This window comes from Saccoglossus kowalevskii, chromosome 8 (assembly GCF_978046115.1).
Source record: "Saccoglossus kowalevskii chromosome 8, keSacKowa6.1, whole genome shotgun sequence".
NCBI lineage: Eukaryota > Metazoa > Hemichordata > Enteropneusta > Harrimaniidae > Saccoglossus > Saccoglossus kowalevskii.
In genome coordinates this window covers 4,097,587-4,120,282 of record NC_140648.1, presented here as the reverse complement: position 1 = coordinate 4,120,282, position 22,696 = coordinate 4,097,587, and the positions used below count along the sequence as shown (strand labels likewise).

At 40.3% G+C, this 22,696-nt stretch overlaps 2 protein-coding genes across 2 annotated transcripts; one reads left to right on the top strand and one right to left on the bottom strand.

Moving 5' to 3' along the window:
- Positions 1 to 105: 105 nt before the first annotated feature.
- On the top strand, positions 106 to 3,603 carry LOC100378102 (2-hydroxyacylsphingosine 1-beta-galactosyltransferase-like). The gene is made up of 4 exons (XM_085502650.1): positions 106 to 978; positions 1,198 to 1,420; positions 2,354 to 2,573; positions 2,786 to 3,603. Exons 1-4 carry the CDS (start codon positions 106 to 108, stop codon positions 3,063 to 3,065), a joined length of 1,596 nt encoding a protein of 531 aa, XP_085358776.1. The 3' UTR covers positions 3,066 to 3,603.
- On the bottom strand, positions 3,604 to 20,827 carry LOC102807464 (uncharacterized). Its single transcript, XM_006812006.3, has 9 exons — positions 20,515 to 20,827; positions 17,048 to 17,332; positions 13,742 to 13,975; positions 10,622 to 10,684; positions 9,340 to 9,555; positions 8,606 to 8,674; positions 7,188 to 7,331; positions 5,294 to 5,590; positions 3,604 to 4,618 (listed from the first exon to the last, which is right to left on the bottom strand). The coding sequence occupies exons 1-9, from the start codon at positions 20,573 to 20,575 to the stop codon at positions 4,041 to 4,043; spliced, it is 1,947 nt and encodes a 648-aa protein (XP_006812069.2). The 5' UTR covers positions 20,576 to 20,827; the 3' UTR covers positions 3,604 to 4,040.
- Positions 20,828 to 22,696: the final 1,869 nt, after the last annotated feature.

Here is a 22,696-nt window from a genome sequence, read left to right as displayed (position 1 = left end):
ACATTAAATACGTCACGTCAGGCGGTGTGACCTTTGGTCAAGCATCTGTAGCATGTACCCCGCGCACTCACCCGCACCTGAACACGGAATACAATGTTCTCGACTATGTCACACACGGGGTGTATCCTGACCGGTTGGCGCATTGTGGTCATTTGTCTAACTGCAGTGCAGATGACCAGGCAGACCTATGCTTCGAAAATACTCTTGCTGCCCGGTCCGGGAGAAGGCAGTCATTACACCACTATGAAACACATAGGTGTTGAACTCGTGAATCGTGGCCACTCTGTGACGGTGTTACTGAGTGACGTCTATGCAGACCGACGCCACACAAAGGATGCTGGTGAGTTATTTAGTTTGGTGACGTACACATCCATGCATAGTCCAGAATTATTCCAGGAGTACATAGACGCCATGGTATCTGCCGGTTTTCAGGGGAATTTCCCAAATGTCTCGATGTCCGATGGTTTGAAATTCCAGGTCGAGGAGTGCGAGGCCGTGATCGGGGACACGGAACTTGTTGGCAAGTTGAAACACGAAAAATTCGACGTAATATTGGGGGATATGATTTTGAACTGTCCAGCTGTAATCGCCGAACAACTCTCTGTGCCGTTGGTGGCGTTTACTACCACAACCACTTTTCCAGCTATTACGCGTCTTTTCAATATACCAAACAACCCGTCATACGTTCCAGATATGATGACGCAGCTCACTCACCAAATGAACTCCTTTGAACGTCTTCAGAATTCTTTGATGTATTTGTTCGGTTATGTATATTTTTATTATGTTGCACTGCCTTCCTATACTCAGTTGAAAATTAAATATGACATTGAACCTGGCGTTCCTATTGAGACATCCATCGCCAAGGCAAAACTGTGGTTGTTTCATACGGACTTCGCTTTAGAGTTTCCCCGGCCACTGATGCCAAACGTTGCGTTAATTGGTGGTCTCACTGCGAAAGATGCGACACCCCTTGGACAGGTATGCATGTTTGTATATATTTTTTTTCAGTAAGAGTCGGATTAATATAATATATCTATGGTTAGTTAAGCGCCCTCCAGAATATGTGGCTAAAATACGTCGGTGATGGCGCAAAGGATAACGCCGAAAAATGATTCACGTGGATTCTGCCTGCATTATGTCTTAAGCAGAATTGATCTTTAAATAATAAATTATTTTAAGTTTGTCATCGCTTTACAGAATCTAGAAGAGTTTTTCGAGTCGTCGGGAGAACACGGTGTGGTCTTGTTTTCAATGGGTACATTTAATGTAGATTGTATGGGAGAATCCAAGGCAGAAATGTTCGCAGCGGCTCTGGGGCGACTACGTCAAAAGGTCATATGGAAATATGATGGAAGTCCTCCTAGGAACCTTGGAAATAATACAAAACTTATGACATGGTTTCCACAAAATGATATTCTGGGTGAGTTGTAAACACGTTCATTCGGCATGATATGCACTGGGGTTTTAGTTATTTTTCAGTGAAACGACGAGTTTTATTTTAATTTAACATGGATTTAATTTAGCAGATTTTGCTTATCAGTAGAAATAGCTAAATTGAAACCCAGTGAATAATTAATGGACTTAGAGTTTTCGTCCTCTAAACACTACAGTGTCCGATACTGGATGTGCATACATCCAAGAAATACCAACAGGTCTACAATGTTACCATTGATGTTTGAATTCATCGAATTATGGACAGAATATGGAATACATTACACAGTGGATTGGCGACGCGTCTTAGACAGAAAAATGCAACATTTAACGATGTTCCAAAATTCGTTGAGTGTACTCTCTGAAATCCATCTCAATATCTCAAAACATATTGGGGGAAACCTGTCTTGATTTCTAATATTTTTTATCCATATTTTCACAAAATTATCAGTGTGTTAGGAGCATAATGATATGGAAGAAAACAGCCCATACAAGCATGGTTATCAAATCTTTAATTTCCCCAGCAGAAACGCTAATTCAGTACAACCTGTAAGCTATCAAAGACTACTGAGTTCAATTCAGAATAATTTGCTCATAATTAGAGCAGTAAATTTTGCATTATGTCATGCGCAGTGAGATAAAACGATTGGTGTACACTTACATTATGTTGTTTAAAGCGGGATGGTCGTCATCTGCGCACGCGCGGGAATTGAGTCCCAAGCGACGATAACAACACACGCTAAAAACGCAAAGGCCCATGGGTAGACGCTTGTTTGTAAACAATGACACGCTATGGCCATCTGACGCATGCGCGGGTGACGACTTCCCCGCTTTAATATATTCATTATTTGTGTCACGGTTACTAATCTTTTTTAGTAACCGTGTTTGTATGTTGTATATTACTTTCATATTTGTCGCGTAGGTCACCCTAAAACCAAACTATTGATTAGTCACGGAGGCATAAACAGTGTATTTGAAGCCATCTACCACGGCGTTCCTATTGTCGGAATGCCATTGTTTGCTGATCAATTCGATATCCTGACGAGGGTGGCTGCTAAAGAATTTGGCAAAACTTTAATCACTTCGACTGTGACCGAAGATGAACTCGTCAATGCCACCAATGAGGTTATCGGTACTAAGAGGTGAGATTCGTGTTGTAATGTGGTCGGATTAACAAAATGTTTTTGATTGGTCGGACGCTTAGATGTAAAATATACCATGTACAAATTGAATGGGGATAATCTAACACGTTTCGTACAACAACTGTGTGACATTACTTGTAATGCATCTCGCATATGGACCGTGGACGTTTGTATCAATTCATTCCAACTCGTTTGTTATACCTTCCCTCTAGGTACAAGGAGAACGCTCTCCGATTATCGGGCATTTTCAGAGACCATCCCCATAAGCCAGCAGAGAGGGCGGCCTATTGGATCGAGTACGTCATCAAATACGACGGAGCGGATCATCTTAGATCACAGGCTTTCAATCTGACCATCATACAGTACTACATTCTTGACGTCATAGCTGCCATATTTGTGGGGTTTGTTGTTGCGATGTTCGCTCTTAAGTGGTCGATGTATTATGCCATTAAACAATGTAGAAGCTCGCCGATGAAACAGAAACAACATTAGTCAGGGGTAATCCCATTTTTTAGACTTTACCTGGTCACCTACATGGTCACATAAAGGGAAACATTCGGCAAATGTTGAGACGAAAATAGATATAAAGTTGTCCACTATTTTACATTGAACTTGGTACTCAACCTTCTTACACGACACCATTTCTGGTTCGGATTAAGCTTTTTAGTAGAGACAGGATGTCTCGTCTGTTCAGGTGACTATTTTGATTTTTTACATAGAGCCCAATATACTTTGATTAAATAGTAAAACATCAATTAAAGTTTAGAGAATCATGTTTTATGGACAAATTGTTTGATCTTTAAAGTACGTACTATCATACAGAAGTGTCTCAAATTCTTTCTGAGAATTCATTCGAGAACATTCTTTGTTGTTTATATCCTAGTTTTTTTTTTTCATTTATACATTTGTTTATCATAACACCATATAATGATAGACAGTATAGTGGAGTTGATCGTCCTTCCTACTGTACTAATTGGGATGTAACAAAACAAATGCAGATCATAAGTAAAGCTATCTCTTGTAGAACGTGTGCGATTATATATTTATTTTTCACTTATTCTAATACAGGGTGTGACTCGGAATATATAACATTAGTCTGCTTTGCCTTATACCCCCCATCCCCCATACAATGATGTGGCCATCGGTAGCGGAAACACAATGCAAGAAATATCGTTTACTTTCAAGGGAAGTATGAAGTAAGCAGGGTCTAAGCGCATTCAGCGCACACGATATACAGGTAAGTTAGGGTAAAGCATGAACACGATAATTATGGGTCTTGAAGAGTTTTAACAGATTTTCCCAATGAAAGGACATCATTGCACTTGTATAAACTTGGATCCGATAAGAAGTTGACCTTAAGCGAAGACAGAGTAAAATGAACGAAACATAAAATATCTGAGACGCAGTTCAAAGTTGAATGACTCAAACCATGGACTATGGTATTACAGTGCAAACAGACACTAAAAACTACACGTTGTTATTATCGTCGTCCTGGATATACGTGCTCACACGCCTGTCTACTTTGCCAGCCATCTCCAGAAGCGTCGGGATTAAACTGAGTACCGGGCGCAGAGCAAGCAAATCGGGTGTAGGTGTACACTCTTTGGCTGATTGGTGAATGGCGATCTGTGCTATATCGCAATGTGGATCCAGCATCCTCTCCCATTCCGACAAGTGAGCTTCTACTTTAAGTCGGCACTTAGTCTGTAAGTCTGTTTCAACCTCTGGACGTATTTTGGACATATTTGCAAGCACGTTGTCACGAACATTGTCGTGGAGATGAGCCATATTGTTTATATTTTGTCTGAACAATTCTAAAGCCCGTTTCATGTTGCTCGTCTTTGATGAGCATATTTCAAAGTACTTGTCCACCATGAAGACAGACGACAATTTCTGCACCGATGTTGGTTTGATTCGTTTCAAGGCAGACACAAAGTTGGTCATGTTCATCTCGAATTTGTGGTACTCTGTGATAGTTTCGTTGAGCTGCACCTTGTACTTGTCGCTCTGTTTTCTTAGTTGCTCCATAACTTCCTTCTTCGGGCCTAAGAATACAAACAGGAGTTCTCGTATATAGAATCATGGAGGTAATAAGAATATTACCTCCATGATAGAATTAAGAAAGTTAAAATCAATGTAACCACTCAGGGGTTACGCCAAACATAGTTCGTCAATTGTGTTTACACAATACTGAATTCATGAAAGACATTCAACCCACACAGCGAGATTGTTTACTGTCTGTTGACGTTACTGTGGTAGTACGGTTAACTGCTGATATACCGTATTAGTGATATGTATACGGGGGTGGCACTCGGTTGAAAGATGAGTAGGCATTTTATAATGTTTGCGGAACCCTGCTTATCCGCATCATTCTAATAAAATTTCATTAAAATGACAGTTTGTGCCAAATAGATGAACATTCGCAGATTGAATCATTAATTAATTCTAGACTTGTTAAATGTATCCAGCATATTTTGATTTCATCTGGTGAACGCCCCCCGGTTAGGTCAAACTATATGTGTTTACATGACGGTGGATATACTGTCGATCGTTAAAGAGATTGTTGGCAAGCTACGGTTGTTAAAGAACAGACACAGAGGCACTTGAGTGAAACCGAATGGAGGTGATTTTTTACAGTTTTGCCCTGATACATACTCAGACATTTAACAAGGCCTTATTTGCGTGTTTATAAATTGTTGTAGCGTTCATATCAAACTCACCTCCATAGGACATTGGAATATTCAAACCAGCTGCGGCGGCAGCTAAAAGTTCCTCGCGACAAATGTGATACTCATCTTCGTCCATTTGTATCTGTATTGTGATGTCCTTGGCAATGACTTCCTTCAATAATGAATCTGTTACCAGGGTCTTTTGCATTAGTTTCAGTAGACGATCACAGTCTTGGTATCTTTCCCACAGGGTGTCCACAGCACTCAGAGTCCGACAGCTGACCACGAAAGTGGCACAGTCTTTACGTATTTTGATGACGTCATCGACAGAAAGTCCCGGATGTATTCCTGCGAATAGTAAACGTAAAAATTACGAGTAAGCAATCGTTGCTGTTGGCTTACCACTTACACCAACAAATCAATGTACGTAGTAATCGGCGTTAACACTCCTTTTTTGGTGTAAATATAGTCCCCAGTAGGGACATTACATGAGTGAAATAACGTGCAAGTGAGCCCTACTGGTGGGACGCCTAATGTTGTATGTCTCGGGCCCTTTTCCGAATAATAAATTCTAGAAATAAAAATAAAAATATCGCAGTCAAATAGTGTTACTGAAATTGCATGTTTTTATAAAACCTCGTTGAAAACAGCTAAGCAAAAATTTATTTTCGGCAAAACTCATGCGGAGGCACGTTTTGAAGATAAATGGCATTCTTCACATTTGTAAATTTCGCGTGAAATCCCCCCTCCTGCCCCAAAAACTGTATTCCTGTATACGACCAGAGGTACATTACTTGGGGTTTGTAACTACGGTGACATGATACCAAGATCCCGTCACAATCTCGCTCTCGTATAAATGTTCCAACTCAGAAAAAATGCGAATGCGCATGCCCGAGGTAACTAGGATACTGGGATGTCCAGGTGGATCAAAATAGCTGCCCACGATATGACGGATTACGAGAACTATATTTTCTGTACATTTTCGATGTATTACATTTTTCACTATGATAGTGACAAGAAAAGTTTATTTTTTTCATTACAAACCTTGAACATTGATATGCGTCATGTCAGAAGGTCGTAGCCTCAGTCTCGCTATCTACGAGAAGAGACTTGAATGGGATCTTGACATGATATCACCATACAGTACTATGCGAGTTGCAAACCCCAAGTAATGTACCTCTGATACGACCTATAAACCACGCGATGCATTGTCTTTTGCTGTACGTCACTATCGACTGTATCGAAATATATCACTCGAGAGAGAAACTCGTTATCCGCTCCCAACACCAACCCTTCTCTATGAACCGAAATAATTGACCGAAAATAAACCGAACCAACAAATGAAACTCGATTGGAAGCAAAATGTCCTTAATCACTGGTGGCTTGGAAGGAATTTTGACTATATATTAACGGATGTTTTGAGGTACGTGTTTGGGAATACTGATCATTGACCTCTCGGTGTATCATTTCCATTAGACCTTTTTATAAATGTAAGGGACGAATAAAATATGTGTTTGAAGAAGCAAATACATGTACTACATAAACATGTAATAGGTGATTTTCCGTACAATTGCGAGATCTCGCGAGATGCATGAAAGACGCGCGTCGAACGTCTGCCGCAAAAATCGAACGATTTGATTTTGAACTAGAATTTCTTTATTTCGTAGCTTACATTGACCGGCCGATCTTCGACAGAGGATTATTGCTTCCGAATACCCTTACTTAATCGAAATTGCCTATCATCAAATGTGGACAGCACATTATTAAGCATGGAAATGTCTCCGAAATACTTTCGCGTTTGTCGAATCCAACGCGATGTTTGACGGACTACGACGCTATGACCTTTGTTTGTCCTGTTTTTACGTTCGATTTCACGCATAACGCGTGATTCTCGCAGTGAACGGAAAATGGTCTATTGATCAGCGCTACGCGACTGGCTGCTTACCTTCCACGGCGTATCTCGTTGGTGCTGAAGTCTCCCTGTCGTTGAGCAGTTTACTCAGAAATGACGCAGTAACCTGCTCCTCCGACTGACGAGGGATGGGTGAAAACTCAACCGTATCGACAGTAACGTGAATTCTCATATCACCTGGAGAGAAGAGGAAAAAAAAATACATTATTCGATATATCAATTCTCAGATACACATAAAACACAACTGCGTTCATGAGCGATGCAATGTTACATTTAAGTTCCCTCCACGTCGCTTTAAAATTGTTTGGATTCATCCTTCTAATAAGATACATCGCTATGGCAACGGACAATGTAGTGTGTGTTGTCTCTTCATTTCCTGAATGTTATGAATCGTCGCAAACAGTGCGGCTTGTTTTGTGCAATTATGGACACGTCTTTTCGCATAGGCGACGGCAAGCTGCACGATGACATGACTGTAATTTCAAAATCGTCCAACTTGAAGTTGATTGAAATCACATGTTGCCTGGCTACGCACTTTAGTCTCAGACATTCGCATTTAATAATGTCCAATAAAACCGCGAAATCCTGACTTGTTATTCCGACATTCCTAATAATAGTAACTCAGGAAATGTAATTAGTGTTCAGATTCATCGCTGTTATTGGATTCGTCGTCATTAATAGCGAACTAAACAAAGTAGGGTCAACACGTAGAAATTGTATATTCCAATCTTCCAGTTGTCAACGGTTTTAATCTTTAAAATATTAATATGAATTATTTTTACCTCTAGGAAACATAAATAACGGAGGCCATTGTTTACGCTGCTTTCAACATAACACTGAACGAATTATTTTTCTCTGTTTGTTCTCATTCACCCGCCCCATATTGTCGTATTCACCTCTATAGAGTCGATTGTGATAGCCGATTATTACCATGCACGTATTATAATCGTCGTTATTCATATACTACACGGAGTGCCTGCCTTTAACGCCACATTCACGTCTTTGTTAGGCGCCAGCAGTACACATATTATAATACACACCGCATACTAGAACATTGAACACAACCGGTACTAGTATAACGAACGCATGATACATCGACTCAGTCATTGCACGATATGTTCATATAGTTCTCCACGCATTGATATTTGAGAAATAGGCAGTCACGCAGATCATGCCGTGTTTTCATAATCACCAATACGTTCAAATATCGAATTGACTGACAATGAACGGACTTATGGTAAACGTATTAGATAAAGTACGTGATACATGACGATAAGCTGTCTGGTTTTCCTTCGTTTAGTATTTAAACATGACGGTGATGGACATTTCGTAGTACAGACGTAAATTACAAGAATGCAAGTACGAAGCTAAATCACGAATTACGTAATAGACACGGACAGGTCATGTTAAATATACAAAATCGTCAATGATGTGGAAACATGCGAACTTACCTAATGACCTCTTAACAAATTCTTCGTCAAAATGCACTTTCTTTCTCGTTAAGTCGTCGAACTCGTCGTCTGAAAGACAACATAGGTCGAAATATTAGTATGATATATGATAGAGCTTGATGATGGATATATACACAAGAATATAGTGAATCAGACGCATGCGCAGTACTCTGAAACCGTATGTTGTCAATTTACAATAGACGTACAGTTTGGTCGTCACGTGTGAGAGCGATGATGATCAAGGCAGGGAATGTGAAGAAGGAGTGTTCATTTCATTCAGTACGGGGAGCCCCAATGCAATGAAATATTGTAATGATTGACATTATTCACGCCTCAACCTTTTTGAAATTTCTGGCTTGGTGATCTGAGGTTTCAGTTCAGACTACTAAAGTGTATTAGGTTCAAATTCACGTGGATTTACACGGCATAACTGGTTAAATTTGTTCTGTACAGTTCAATGTTTACAGAGATTACACTGGTGTTGTTTTATTAGTACTTTCTGTAAAGGCGGCCAACCTGCCCGGCAGCGCAAGTAATCTAAATAAAAATTCTACACGATGACCCCCGCGACTATTTAGTGTTACACCTGAGTAGAGATAGTGTTGATAATGATAACAACAAACTGGATTTTAAACAGTCCAATTACATATTACATTTCACATTTAAAACTGAACGCATTCACTCTAGTAATACGGATCAATTGAGAATATAATGAAAGACGGAATTGAGTTTACCTTGGATCTCAAGATTACTTTCCTCGCTCTCGTCCGCTTTCCAATATTTCCCGCGACGTTTATTTCCTTTCTTTCGCCGCTTAGACGAGCCGACCCCGCTCTGCACGCCACTGGCGGGGGTGCCAGCTGACGCAACAGCGCTGTATCGTTGACCTTTCCCGGACCTGCTTCGCCTTGCCGACGGTGACCGAGATGGGCTTCCCTTTCTTCTAGTGCCTGTAACAGATACCGGTAAAACAGAAATGCGAGAGTTTATTGAATGGCTGTTGCTAAACAGTTTGTAATCATAATACATCATGGTAGACGAAAGTGTATTGTAGTTCTGAAATGAACACGCCAGCATCAGTAATTATGTACATGTATACCATTGGACCAGCGAAACGTCTTACGCGAATGTCAAGTTCACGGAAACCGTTGTATTAAGTTGTTATGGTTGCGTAAATAGGGCTATGGGTTTATCTTCATTGTTATGTGCATGAAAAATCAATTATTTGGCATCAACATCTATATTAAGAAATATGGCACAGTATGTACACGGGGGTATAACATATACCTGAATCACTTCAAATAATTGAATTCTACGATATTTTCATGTTCGCGAAAATCGTGAAATCGAGAAATTCGAGACGATGGAATATTTAATTGATCTAAAGTATGCCAAGATATGCTTGGCTATCCGTATTTAAGTTATTGGCTCAAGTATAACACCGCCCCAACGCAACGTCGTAATCGTGAGTATTACTCACAACTTGTACGCCGGTTTCACTCCACTCTCATTCCATGGAATGAATCCATTACACTTTATTCATTCAATAATGATGGATGAGCCAGAGATGCGGCAGCTTTATTTACAACATGGTGAGATAAATTGTTCCATTGCACGTTTTAACATGGTGGGTTTTTACTAGTTGTGTTATCCCCGTTATTCACCCAGAAAAAAAGAGAGGTAAAACCCTTAAAATTTCATATTGCGGGAAAATCCCTGGAAACCTGTGCCAGAAAACAGTGCAGTACATAGTACAGAGAAAATGTCGGACTATGCTTTTATCAAATAAAGGCAAAAAGAAGTGAACTTTTAAATATTTGAGTTTAATTTAACTTGAACGTCTGCGAGCTGCTGAGTAACTGGTTAGACTACTGTTACATTGTCATTTTTCCGTGATTCTGTATAACTGTGTAACTCAAAAGCATTCCTCCGTACTTTCAATGTTGTGATCATGGACAGAACGAATCGGAAACACGGGTGAGATTTGAAGACAATTTTATCGGAATTCTTTCTTACCTGATTTCGATCGTTTCCTGCGTTTTGTCCTTGAACGAGTCAGACTGAGCTTCTTTACGTACGCTGTTAACAAAATAAAACATTGAGATTAACTGTCAATTTCACTCTCATATCCCAAGATGAGTAAGAATTCCAAATAATACATGTCATTCAGTTTTATTGAAACACTTAACATTCCTCAGAAGGCCCGGGAATTAAAATGGTTACACTCACATATTTAAAACATACAAATTTTACACAAATTACTATCTAAAGCACGACAATGGTTTTAAAAAAAACTACAATTAAAAAAACTGGTGATAATAATAATAATAATAATAATAATAATAATAATAATAATAATAATAATAATAATAATAATAATAATAATAATAATAATAAGCAATAAACAATAAACAGTAAATCAATGAAACACTTGCCAGAAGATGTTGCTGTCTAAGGTTCGTGTTATTTTTGATAAATTGGCAACTGGTAGTTGTACATTTACAATTATATCACCCATTAATTTTAAAAATATGTTGTAGTCACATATATTCACGAAGTTTATAATGTCTTTAGTAGTCTCTTCAAATAGTGCTTTTCGCGATTTTTCGTAAAAGGGGCATTTAATAATAAAATGGTACTCGTCTTCTACTTTGTTAAATGTTCGTTTTCTTATTTTGGTTGTCAACACGTGCAGTATGTGTATCACCCAAACTAACATGTTGTCAGCTGACAGAAGACGCTTGGAAACACATGTGATGCAATAGACCATTTTACGTTCACTGCGAGAATCACGCGTTATGCGTGAAATCGAACGTAAAAACAGGACAAACAAAGGTCATAGCGTCGTAGTCGCGTCAAACATCGCGTGGGATTCGACAAATGCGAAAGTATTTCGGGGACATTTCCATGCTTAATAATGTGCTGTCCACATTTGATGATAGACAATTTCGATTAAGTAAGGGTATTCGGAAGCAATATTCCTCTGTCGAAGATCGGCCGGCCAATGTAAGCTACGAAATAAAGAAATTCTAGTTCAAAATCAAATCGTTCGATTTTTGCGGCAGACGTTCGACGCGCGTCTTTCATGCATCTCGCGAGATCTCGCAATTGTACGGAAAATCATCTATTCGGCCATGTTAACTTGGGCATACCAGTCAGGACATTCGCTTTGAAATGTATATACCAACTTTCTATCCAGTTAATATTTGCTGATACAAATCTAGTATTAAATATTGGATATCTCATTTCGTTCACGGTTCAGTGCGCCCCTCCCCCTCTTTTCGCATTTCTTGAATTTGGTTTTATTTAGTAAGGATCTCTATTTGCATATTATTGCGTGGATTTCCCATCAAGTTTGGTTATACGTTATGGTGATTTCATGTTAGGCCAAATTTTGTTTAAATGGAATAATATAAAATACGGTTGGGTAGTGTTATACACACCACCTTATAGTGTATGTATTGCATGTAACTCTTTTAGACATGTATAATTAATCATTTGGACAACTAATTAATTAGGCAAAGAGTATGCAAGTGTCACCAATATTTGCAAATCTTTGTATGTATGTCATAGCCGAGAATGGATCTCGATTTTCGCATTGACTGGAGATGCTGTTGTAACATAGAGCGCAGAAACGCAATATAAACGAACAAAGAGAGAGAATCTCGTGTGCTTGGTCAGGGTCAATACTCAGGGTGGGTATTTGTTAATGTTTGTAGTATTCATTATTCAACATTTAGTATAATTGGCTAGAGCTCGTCTCGATCACCTGTATACTCATCGTGCATTTGCCAGGGAAACCTACGCAAATGATTATTGTAACAGGATTGAAGTACCGTAAGGAGCACGGGACTCCTATGCACTTTTTTTTTGTAATTGCATGCCTAGACGCGCTCCTAATAGTAGTGGCTAATTTTATTTCAGTTTCAAAATAGTTTATATTGCTATTTAATTCACTTTTAAAATGTATTATACACCTGTTATACATGTGAGAGTGTTTACAAATATGTGTGTGTTCACTTCTTTTAATAAGTCGTCGGAAATAAAATTACTTTTATGGACTCACGTTTTACTAAGTTGAACAACATTAATAATTCTGAACAAGTTATGAATCCTTACAGTTTGCGTATTTACACGCGACCTTTTCAATGCCGTTTGTCCTAGACCGGTTAACAATTGAATCCGTCACAGTAACACTGCGTCTTTTCACCCACCGTTCTGCCATCGTATGTGTATTGTCGGTGGGCACACAGTGTGTGTTCACGGGGTATTCATCTCATAGAGAGAGTCGGACATCGACACCCGATAAGGTTACCAGTCACCTGACAGGTCGGTCAACCCAGGAGACATTGCCATAGTAACCTGATGACGTTGCTGGGATGAGAACAAGCAACATGTCACCAATATGCGTACATTGCGCGTTGTAAAGTTGTGTGATGCCACGACTGTATCGACGGCTGGTCACAAGAGGCTTTCACCTTACTTTAAATAGCGCTGTTTCCTTTATAAAGCAATGCATACTCTTTGCAATACATACAAAATTAGATGAAACATGCACAATTGCTCATTTCGACGTAACTCATTAATATTTTACAAAATTAAACTGTCTTTGAAACAATGTTAGGGTTAACATAATTACTTTCATGTTATATATTATTATGTATAGTAAATACACGATATTTTGAAATAATAATAAATGACCATTACCATGAATCAAAAGTATCATGACGAATCGTTAAAAAAAACTCGCCATTTTATTTGACGCGCTGAGTTTCGTCACGTGACCTTATGTTATACTAAGTCAAACCACATGGTAAATGTCTAGGAAATATCAACAATCATCTCACACGTCACCAAGTTCCTTAAATATGAGGTGTCATTGTTACAAAGTGTGGACAATAAGGTAACAGAAAGCAAGGTAAACTGGTTAAAGGCATTACCACATACTAGTACAAGTATTAGAAAGAGTCGTCCCTCTCGGAATAACCGGCCGAGCTCCCAACAATTCTAGATCATCACAACACTGCTTCGTACGCTCTCTCGAATCATTATCACTTCGCTAACTTACTTGCCAACTTAATTACTCACTTGCTTGAACTAGCTTTTATGTATTCCCAGTAAGACACAAAAACTCACCGGCAGCTTTCTTCATTCCACACGACTGCAGGGCCTCCGCCAATTTCTTCGGCGAGGCGTTGGTGGCGTCATTTTTCTCCCATTCTATCAACCAGAATAATGCCTGTGCTCGCACGTTATCTGGGTAGAGTTCGATGATCTTGGCAATACACGTCTCCGTCTTCAATGCCAATGCCAACCTCTTCCAGTGGTTACCAAGCTTCTTTGATGCCGGATCCCAGACATGGATTACATCTAATGATTTACAAATATATTAATTTACGATTGGCATCATGATTTGTTGACATGACTTGAGTTCATGGAGGAGTAAACTTAATACAACCTAAAATAAATCAATGACATGTAACTGAAATACTCGATTATATCAACATATCAACATAAATAATAGTGTATTCGTGATACACACACCACTTTTTTATGTGCGTATGTAATTTCAAAGCAATGGTAATATTTCTTGTTAAATACAAGAGTCGTCTGTGATTAAATCATAATAGTATTAGTCAACAGTATGGGGATTTGTTTTGTTCACTGTCAATCGGTGATTTTGAGAAAAAAACTGTAATAATAACAGTCGTTTTCATAGAGATCACAAAGTGTGAAGCTTCATTTGGGCCCATGGATGCAGCTAGCCGCTACTAGTTTATACAAGTAGTCTCAATTAGTTTTCGCATCTGTGACGGTTACCGGGTAAACGTATTGCTAGGCTTATTCTAAGGCCTGCTGTAGGAGGCAATGGTAAAATGCCCTAAAACAAACAAAACGTGCCATTTCCACACCATTTTGTACATCAATTGTCTTCAGACAGAGTACGGTAAACCCCATATTTTTATTCTATCTTCTTCGTCATTGCAGCAAGAAATTTCACAGGTCTAAAACGCACTTGAAAGAAATTATTTTCACTATTTAATAGCTCTCCACCATAAAGGATGTCGCACTACTTCATGTTTGACACGGGTCTCACGCGACGTATGTTAAATACACGCGATGACTGTGGCGATTGAAGAGATACCAATAAAAGTACCTATAACTCGCGCCCTCTAGTGACAGACGATTCTGTGACGTAAATGGTAAAAAAATAACGTAAAAAAATGACGTAAACAAGTAAAATTTTCGAAATTGTTTTAACTGAAGTCGTCGCCCACGAAATTGAGAGATTTACTATATTCTAGATGACGAACGACCACACAACCAAACGACAGCGATTCCATCAATTTACGTCATTTTAACGTCACTTACGCGCTATGTCACTAGAGGGCGCGAATTTTAGAAGGTGTAAAGTGCAAAGGGTCCGAGATTCCATATTGAAGTAATCATGAATCATATTTTGTTTTTAAAGAAACTATTCTGTCGTAGATGTTATAGCGGGAGAGTCAACACCTGCGTATGCGGCAAATGGCCATAGCGTCTACCCATGAGCCTTTGCGTTTTTAGAGTGCGTTGTTATCGTCGCTTGGGAATCAAATTCCGGCGCATGCGTAGGTGACGATCCTTCCGCTTTAATGTTTTATATTTGTTCGTCGACATATTCAGCAGAAATATTAAATCCGCTAACACATTGTATTCAAATATATTTGACAATACCGATTATCTCTGAATATCGGTTTGTGTCATATGCCAGAAAACAATATTTACATAACAGTTAAGAATGTCAAACAAATGAAATAAAGAGTAATAATTAATATAACTGTCATATATATTTACATATTCTGTGTTGATAACGTTCACTTCAATACAGAAACGTCACATCAATGTGTAATATAACATTTGTCGTCTCAGTTTTAATGAAACTGTACAATTTGTACATAATTTGGAGCTATGTGGTATCATTACAGAGTCGTTAACAGTTCAATGACCTACGCCGTCCTACTGGGTACCGATCTAATTTGCATCCATGGAGAGTTTAACAAACTACTAAAAGCTGTCAAGGTCCTGATCCGACACGTGCTTTCACTAAAATGACTACCAGTTTATCGATGACAAAAACAAGAATAAAATTCTGGATTTGAATTTAGTTTAGCTTAATTTATTTTAATGCAAACAAAAGTAACGCATCGGCGCATTTAAGCATCTTTTAAATATTTATTATCAAATTCAACCGAGCAGAACTCAAAGATATTTTAAACATAAAAAACAATTATGACACAGATATCATGAATCATATTATCAAAAATGCCCAAGAAATATTCTCCAAGAGTAAGTCAATTGGTTATTCCTGGGAGGGACGTGATAACACGTACCAGTTCAAAACCATGACGTCACACATTCTAGAAAACAATTATGGTTTTAATATTTTTTAATAAACAGCAAACATGGCTATGTGGAATGTTGAGCGCGGCAATGTATCTTACTATGACACTAACATTGATTAGCAAGTTGATGTTTTGTACATATACTTATACTAGAAATATTTGTATTTGGTCGAGATTGAATTTCGATTTTTGCTGGGATGTTCTTTATATCGTATTAAAAATGGTCATTTGCCTGACGTATCCAGCTGCAGCAACATACATAACATTTATACCACTAAGCAACACATTTCATACGCCAGCTGGTGTTATTTTTACATATTAACGCATTCAAAAAAGAGACAGCTTTGTAATAGATTTATAATTTTTAACTTTGTATTCATTCTACGAATGTATTGTGTGAAGGGTCAAGGTCGCGTATTTCAAAATAGTGTAACAGATGGATATTGGGGTTTATGATATTGTAAGCAATGCTACAACAAAGTTGTACTTAAAAGTTTAAAACTCGAGTGAACAATTGTCGGTAAATTCATACTCGTATAACTATTCCGCATCCACAGGTGCAACTATTTTGATGTATATGTATATATGTATTACTGGTTACATACTTTCGTGTTTTGTTTTGTTTTCTAATACTTTCTATATCAATAATCGGAGATTGGAATGCGAACTTGTGCAATAACAACATACTAGTATTTATCTCTCTGTGGGAATAATGCATTAGTTGTTCAGTTTTGGTGCAGGTCCACGTGTGTTGTCATGACAACTGGTCTGTGAATTTATGGTGCCGACGTAATGCATTACATATATATATAACGGATATTTATATGAAGAGTAAAATTGTTTCACAAAGGGTATAAGATATATTTCTTTTCAGATGAATTATATCATCAATTGTATGGTGTGTAGTTTTTGTTTTGGTAAATTATAAATATCCTAGTTGGTTCACAATTTTCCTGTCCACAAAAACACTTTAAGAATAAATATAATACTAGTAACATGTTATCGATATTCATTCTGATATTACAATATCTTCCAGTTCTATGAAAACAATACTCACCCGATTTGACGTCATCTTGTATCAAATCTGCCAGAAATCCCTGTCCATTTCGTCGTAAAATAAGACATAGGCGTAAAATCTGTACATCTCCTAGGCCATACAACTCAGCGATGATCGCTTCGTTCATTTCAATGTTAGTACCTTTCCCGACCTTCTTCACCTCTTCTGCAGTCGCTTCTTTGAAGACTCTTTCTGTTACCAGTTGACAAAGAATGCTTCGGGCTCTCATGTTGTTCACCAGTACGACACGATTGTGGAGTAGTGCACTCCGGAGAGGACTGTCAGCTGGAGGGAGATCATGGTAATCATGAATTAGACAATCATCGTTATTATCCATCGTCACATCACTTAGTTGTCCGCGTTAGCGCAGTATTTACAGTAGATATGCCCGCCTAGTTGCACTGGCGGTTATTTGTGTGTTCCCGGAGACATCGAAGTTGTAGACAAGAAAATTAATATACCACTAAACTGAAATAAGATATCATAACGTGTGTGATATATATGATGCACTGCGGCGTTAGGTCTGAACATCGAACCACAGTTCCCGGTTCGACACGCCTTCAAGTCAACAACAGTTTCGCTTCGGTGACCCACTTAACGCGGTAACAGTTTACAAGTGGTTATCCGGAGTGGTGCATGACTGTTCATTTGAAACGGGTGTAACTGGGAGGAGTTCCATCTGCCAACACATCCTTGGGCAATTTCCCACACGTCACTCAGTCATTGGAAGTGTACAAAATTATCTCTTGCCCGCGCAACACGACGATTATAAACATTACATCTGTTTGTTTTTCTCACACTGACCCGATGTCATCTCAAGAACACCTGAGGGCTGCATGAAGTGTAGACATCTGACAAGCGCCGCGTAAAAGGGGGGAAGGCAGTTTTTGGATACGAGTATCATTAACAGATCGTGTGTGTCGGATGAGATGATTCATCATCGAAGAACTAAAAGTGGTTTGTTAAAGTATGGGTGGGATGAGGCAGTTAACGAATTACTGTGTCATTGAGTTGAAATAGCGATATACACCATTGAGATGAAGAGACGTTAGTAGAATAGTCTGAGCTATAAAGTGTATTTGGAGACTGGAGACGTGAGCAAAGGCACGATTTCTGTGATGAAATATCAGAGTAAGGGCTTGACTATAAACCATTACGGAATTTGACCACACGGACAGTAGTATCATTCTGCTATATCACAAAGAGTGCCGCGTGTTTAACACCCAGGGCTACGACCCTCTGCGCGACGTTTACCCAATTTGCAGGCCTCTTATAGAATTACAGACTAAATATCGTGGATAAAACACGAGAATGTTGAGAATGTCAATAAATATTCATGGTAAGCAATATAATGATGTAATGAACCAGTGGAATGTGGGAAGCAGCGTTACGTAGTGTAGTGTAGTGTAGTGTAGTGTAGTGTAGTGTAGTGTAGTGTAGTGTAGTGTAGTGTAGTGCGGTGGCGTGGCGTGGCATGGGAAAGGGCTGACGAATAATCACTTGGGAGTGTAGCAAATATTATAACCAGTTACGCAAAATCGATAAAAACAGATGTAATAGGATTATATTAAAGGGTGTCGATAGACATCCTACGAACATACCCTCACATACTGGATGTATATTTCCCATGATGCATTGGTAAAACTGGTTGCATACTGGTTTCATTTGAAACAGGACAGTTATTATGGGGGAGATGGCAGTTCCCCGGTATTGTGTAACGACTGGTAGGTAGGGGGTCATTGTTTTGATTGGAGGCCTGTGATGTACCAGCTTTAGTAACAGCTAACAGTAGCACCTAGGGAATCGAATTACGTTCAGGGTTAGGGTTAGGGTTAGAGTTAGAGTTAGAGCTAGCAATTCAGCATGCAATTTACACATCTTTTCTTCGCCAGAAAAGTGTCACGTGACCACCACGCACACCAAGTTTCAAGGCCACTTTCGATTAGTAGATGGTGTACTAATACCGAGGGTATTTGAATTCAGTTTTTGGTGCATTCGGTGGTTATATTTATTTTTATAAAAATGATATCAAACAACTGTAGTTGTTTGTAACCATGTCAAAATAGACCGGGACACAATGGAGAAAGGGTTGTACGAATTCCAGGGATCATACTGGCAGTACGTACCGATAAATTAATTCGGTAATGACAGTTCATAATAATAATTAAATGATGTTAACTTATGTAGTACGGATGATGGTCAGTACATAATGCTAATATATACAAATTTAAATCACAGATGTGGAGATATTATGTTGAGTCTTTTTAAAAAATGGATCGAACATGCTGTGTTATCCTGTGCCTGCACACAGTAATAAGGTAGGATACCGGGGCAATACATTCCGTACCATGCCGGTTGTTTTGTCCACAGTGTGTCAAGGCATGTGTGGTTGCTAGGTAACCTCGGTTCAGCCAGACATCGTGTTTCTTTTTATAATAATACAGAATAATGCACGACTACAAATAGCAGTTTGTTTCGATCACTGGGGCGAGAAATTGGGTCATTTCAGTCGGTACGATACGTCTTATTTATAAATGTCCATTTTCGAGCAAATTACTGATTGGTGAATAATCTAATGTATTGGCGAAACCCCAGTTTATTGCAGTTATACTGCTAAGGTGTTGACTACAATTGCCGCTTGTGTGGTAACGAGGGCGCGCTTTTGGTGCGCTTAAAAGATGACAGACTATGGCTTTAATGAGACTCATCGAGATGGTACACTGTTTGTAGTAAATATGACGAGTATTGATGTAAATTCACTAACTACTATTATACTACCTGAGTCAAAAATAATGTAATGATTTTATTTAGAGCTAGAGAAACTATCGTTACTGTACACAATCATTAGCGGCGTATTGGTCACGGTGTACAACTACAAGCACAGTACTGTACTAAATCAAACTAGAGAAACTTAGTTTAAACAGGTGAATGGAAAAATTTGGATATGATCGTCATTCGGCTAAAAATGTGCCCAAAGAAACTTTCCCCGATAAAAAGTATGTACCGCGCTGTCGGTTGCCATGATACGTTGGACTCTAGAGCGCACTATATTACAGCATCCATTCGTCATACCGACAGTGCCGAGATACGGAACTGTTATGGTTGTCAACCAATACTTCGTCATATATTCACGCTATTCGAAGTCACGTGACCTCAACGCCCGGTGACGCGTAAAATCACACTCTGTTTATGAGTGTCGTCTCTTGTTGTTATTTTTTTGAAGAACAAGTGTGGCTGGGAGGGTACCAAGAGTCCGATTCCGTCTCAGTACCGCCATGCAACTCAGTCGTACGTGCAATGTTGCTAGTCAATAGCGTATTTGAAGAACACTAAACTTCGAGGGTACATACGTATACCCGTAATCATTGGGTAAAAATAACACTTAAAACAATCATGTAGTAACGCCAAAAAGTTATTATGACTTGTTGGGTCGTTAAAACTGAGTTCATAAAACATGACTTACTTACCATTGGTATCCCCGTGAACCGCCGCATTCTCAGTACTTCGTAAAACAGGTGTTATATCCATGATGTGGCTCGACACTGTTATAATGTCGTGCTTTAGTAGTTATTTAATGCAGCGACAAGTTTCGATAACGTACAGTTCTCATTGAATTTGACATATCACACGGCGTGCCGAGTATCGGCCTGATTACGGGCACTTGTTTCTACTGTTTTCAGTTACACACAGGGCGCGACCAGTACAAACCGCCCTACGGACACCGGACCTGGATACTAATCCGTGTAGCTGATCTCCCCGTTAGCTATTTCAGCCTAGCTCCCCCAGCTGTCCGTCAACCCTTGACGCGCCAAACTATGTTCCAGAGAGTTTACGGTAAACACTGGTCACTGTAGCGACGTGCCAGGCAAGGGGAGTACTCACAATGGTAGCGACGTGCCAGGCAAGGGGAGTACTCACAATGGTAGCGACGTGCCAGGCAAGGGGAGTACTCACAATGGTAGCGACGTGCCAGGCAAGGGGAGTACTCACAATGGTAGCGACGTGCCAGGCAAGGGGAGTACTCACAATGGTAGCGACGTGCCAGGCAAGGGGAGTACTCACAATGGTAGCGACGTGCCAGGCAAGGGGAGTACTCACAATGGTAGCGACGTGCCAGGCAAGGGGAGTACTCACAATGGTAGCGACGTGCCAGGCAAGGGGAGTACTCACAATGGTAGCGACGTGCCAGGCAAGGGGAGTACTCACAATGGTAGCGACGTGCCAGGCAAGGGGAGTACTCACAATGGTAGAGACGTGCCAGGCAAGGGGAGTACTCACAATGGTAGCGACGTGCCAGGCAAGGGGAGTACTCACAATGGTAGCGACGTGCCAGGCAAGGGGAGTACTCACAATGGTAGCGACGTGCCAGGCAAGGGGAGTACTCACAATGGTAGCGACGTGCCAGGCAAGGGGAGTACTCACAATGGTAGCGACGTGCCAGGCAAGGGGAGTACTCACAATGGTAGCGACGTGCCAGGCAAGGGGAGTACTCACAATGGTAGCGACGTGCCAGGCAAGGGGAGTACTCACAATGGTAGCGACGTGCCAGGCAAGGGGAGTACTCACAATGGTAGCGACGTGCCAGGCAAGGGGAGTACTCACAATGGTAGCGACGTGCCAGGCAAGGGGAGTACTCACAATGGTAGCGACGTGCCAGGCAAGGGGAGTACTCACAATGGTAGCGACGTGCCAGGCAAGGGGAGTACTCACAATGGTAGCGACGTGCCAGGCAAGGGGAGTACTCACAATGGTAGCGACGTGCCAGGCAAGGGGAGTACTCACAATGGTAGCGACGTGCCAGGCAAGGGGAGTACTCACAATGGTAGCGACGTGCCAGGCAAGGGGAGTACTCACAATGGTAGCGACGTGCCAGGCAAGGGGAGTACTCACAATGGTAGCGACGTGCCAGGCAAGGGGAGTACTCACAATGGTAGCGACGTGCCAGGCAAGGGGAGTACTCACAATGGTAGCGACGTGCCAGGCAAGGGGAGTACTCACAATGGTAGCGACGTGCCAGGCAAGGGGAGTACTCACAATGGTAGCGACGTGCCAGGCAAGGGGAGTACTCACAATGGTAGCGACGTGCCAGGCAAGGGGAGTACTCACAATGGTAGCGACGTGCCAGGCAAGGGGAGTACTCACAATGGTAGCGACGTGCCAGGCAAGGGGAGTACTCACAATGGTAGCGACGTGCCAGGCAAGGGGAGTACTCACAATGGTAGCGACGTGCCAGGCAAGGGGAGTACTCACAATGGTAGCGACGTGCCAGGCAAGGGGAGTACTCACAATGGTAGCGACGTGCCAGGCAAGGGGAGTACTCACAATGGTAGCGACGTGCCAGGCAAGGGGAGTACTCACAATGGTAGCGACGTGCCAGGCAAGGGGAGTACTCACAATGGTAGCGACGTGCCAGGCAAGGGGAGTACTCACAATGGTAGCGACGTGCCAGGCAAGGGGAGTACTCACAATGGTAGAGACTGTTGAGATTTCTCGTGTTTAACTCGTAAATATATTGGTTTGTGTTTAAAGACCCGGTTAGATGAAATTTCACAAAAGGTTAGATATCCACTTACCAAAAAGTAGTTTCTGTAAAGAGAAAGTAGAAATGCCATGTCTGCATAAAAGCGTAAACTGAATTATTAGTAAATC

Excerpts from the sequence above, each read along its gene's own strand:
- LOC100378102 (XM_085502650.1), top strand. The coding sequence starts at position 106 with ATGTCACACACGGGGTGTATCCTGACCGGTTGGCGCATTGTGGTCATT. Across the intron at positions 1,421-2,353 it reads TCCACAAAATGATATTCTGG|GTCACCCTAAAACCAAACTA; the intron begins GTGAGTTGTAAA and ends TTTGTCGCGTAG. Across the intron at positions 2,574-2,785 it reads GAGGTTATCGGTACTAAGAG|GTACAAGGAGAACGCTCTCC; the intron begins GTGAGATTCGTG and ends CCTTCCCTCTAG.
- LOC102807464 (XM_006812006.3), bottom strand. The coding sequence starts at position 20,575 with ATGGATATAACACCTGTTTTACGAAGTACTGAGAATGCGGCGGTTCAC. Across the intron at positions 8,675-9,339 it reads AAGTAATCTTGAGATCCAAG|ACGACGAGTTCGACGACTTA; the intron begins GTAAACTCAATT and ends GTTGTCTTTCAG. Across the intron at positions 4,619-5,293 it reads TATTCCAATGTCCTATGGAG|GCCCGAAGAAGGAAGTTATG; the intron begins GTGAGTTTGATA and ends TTGTATTCTTAG.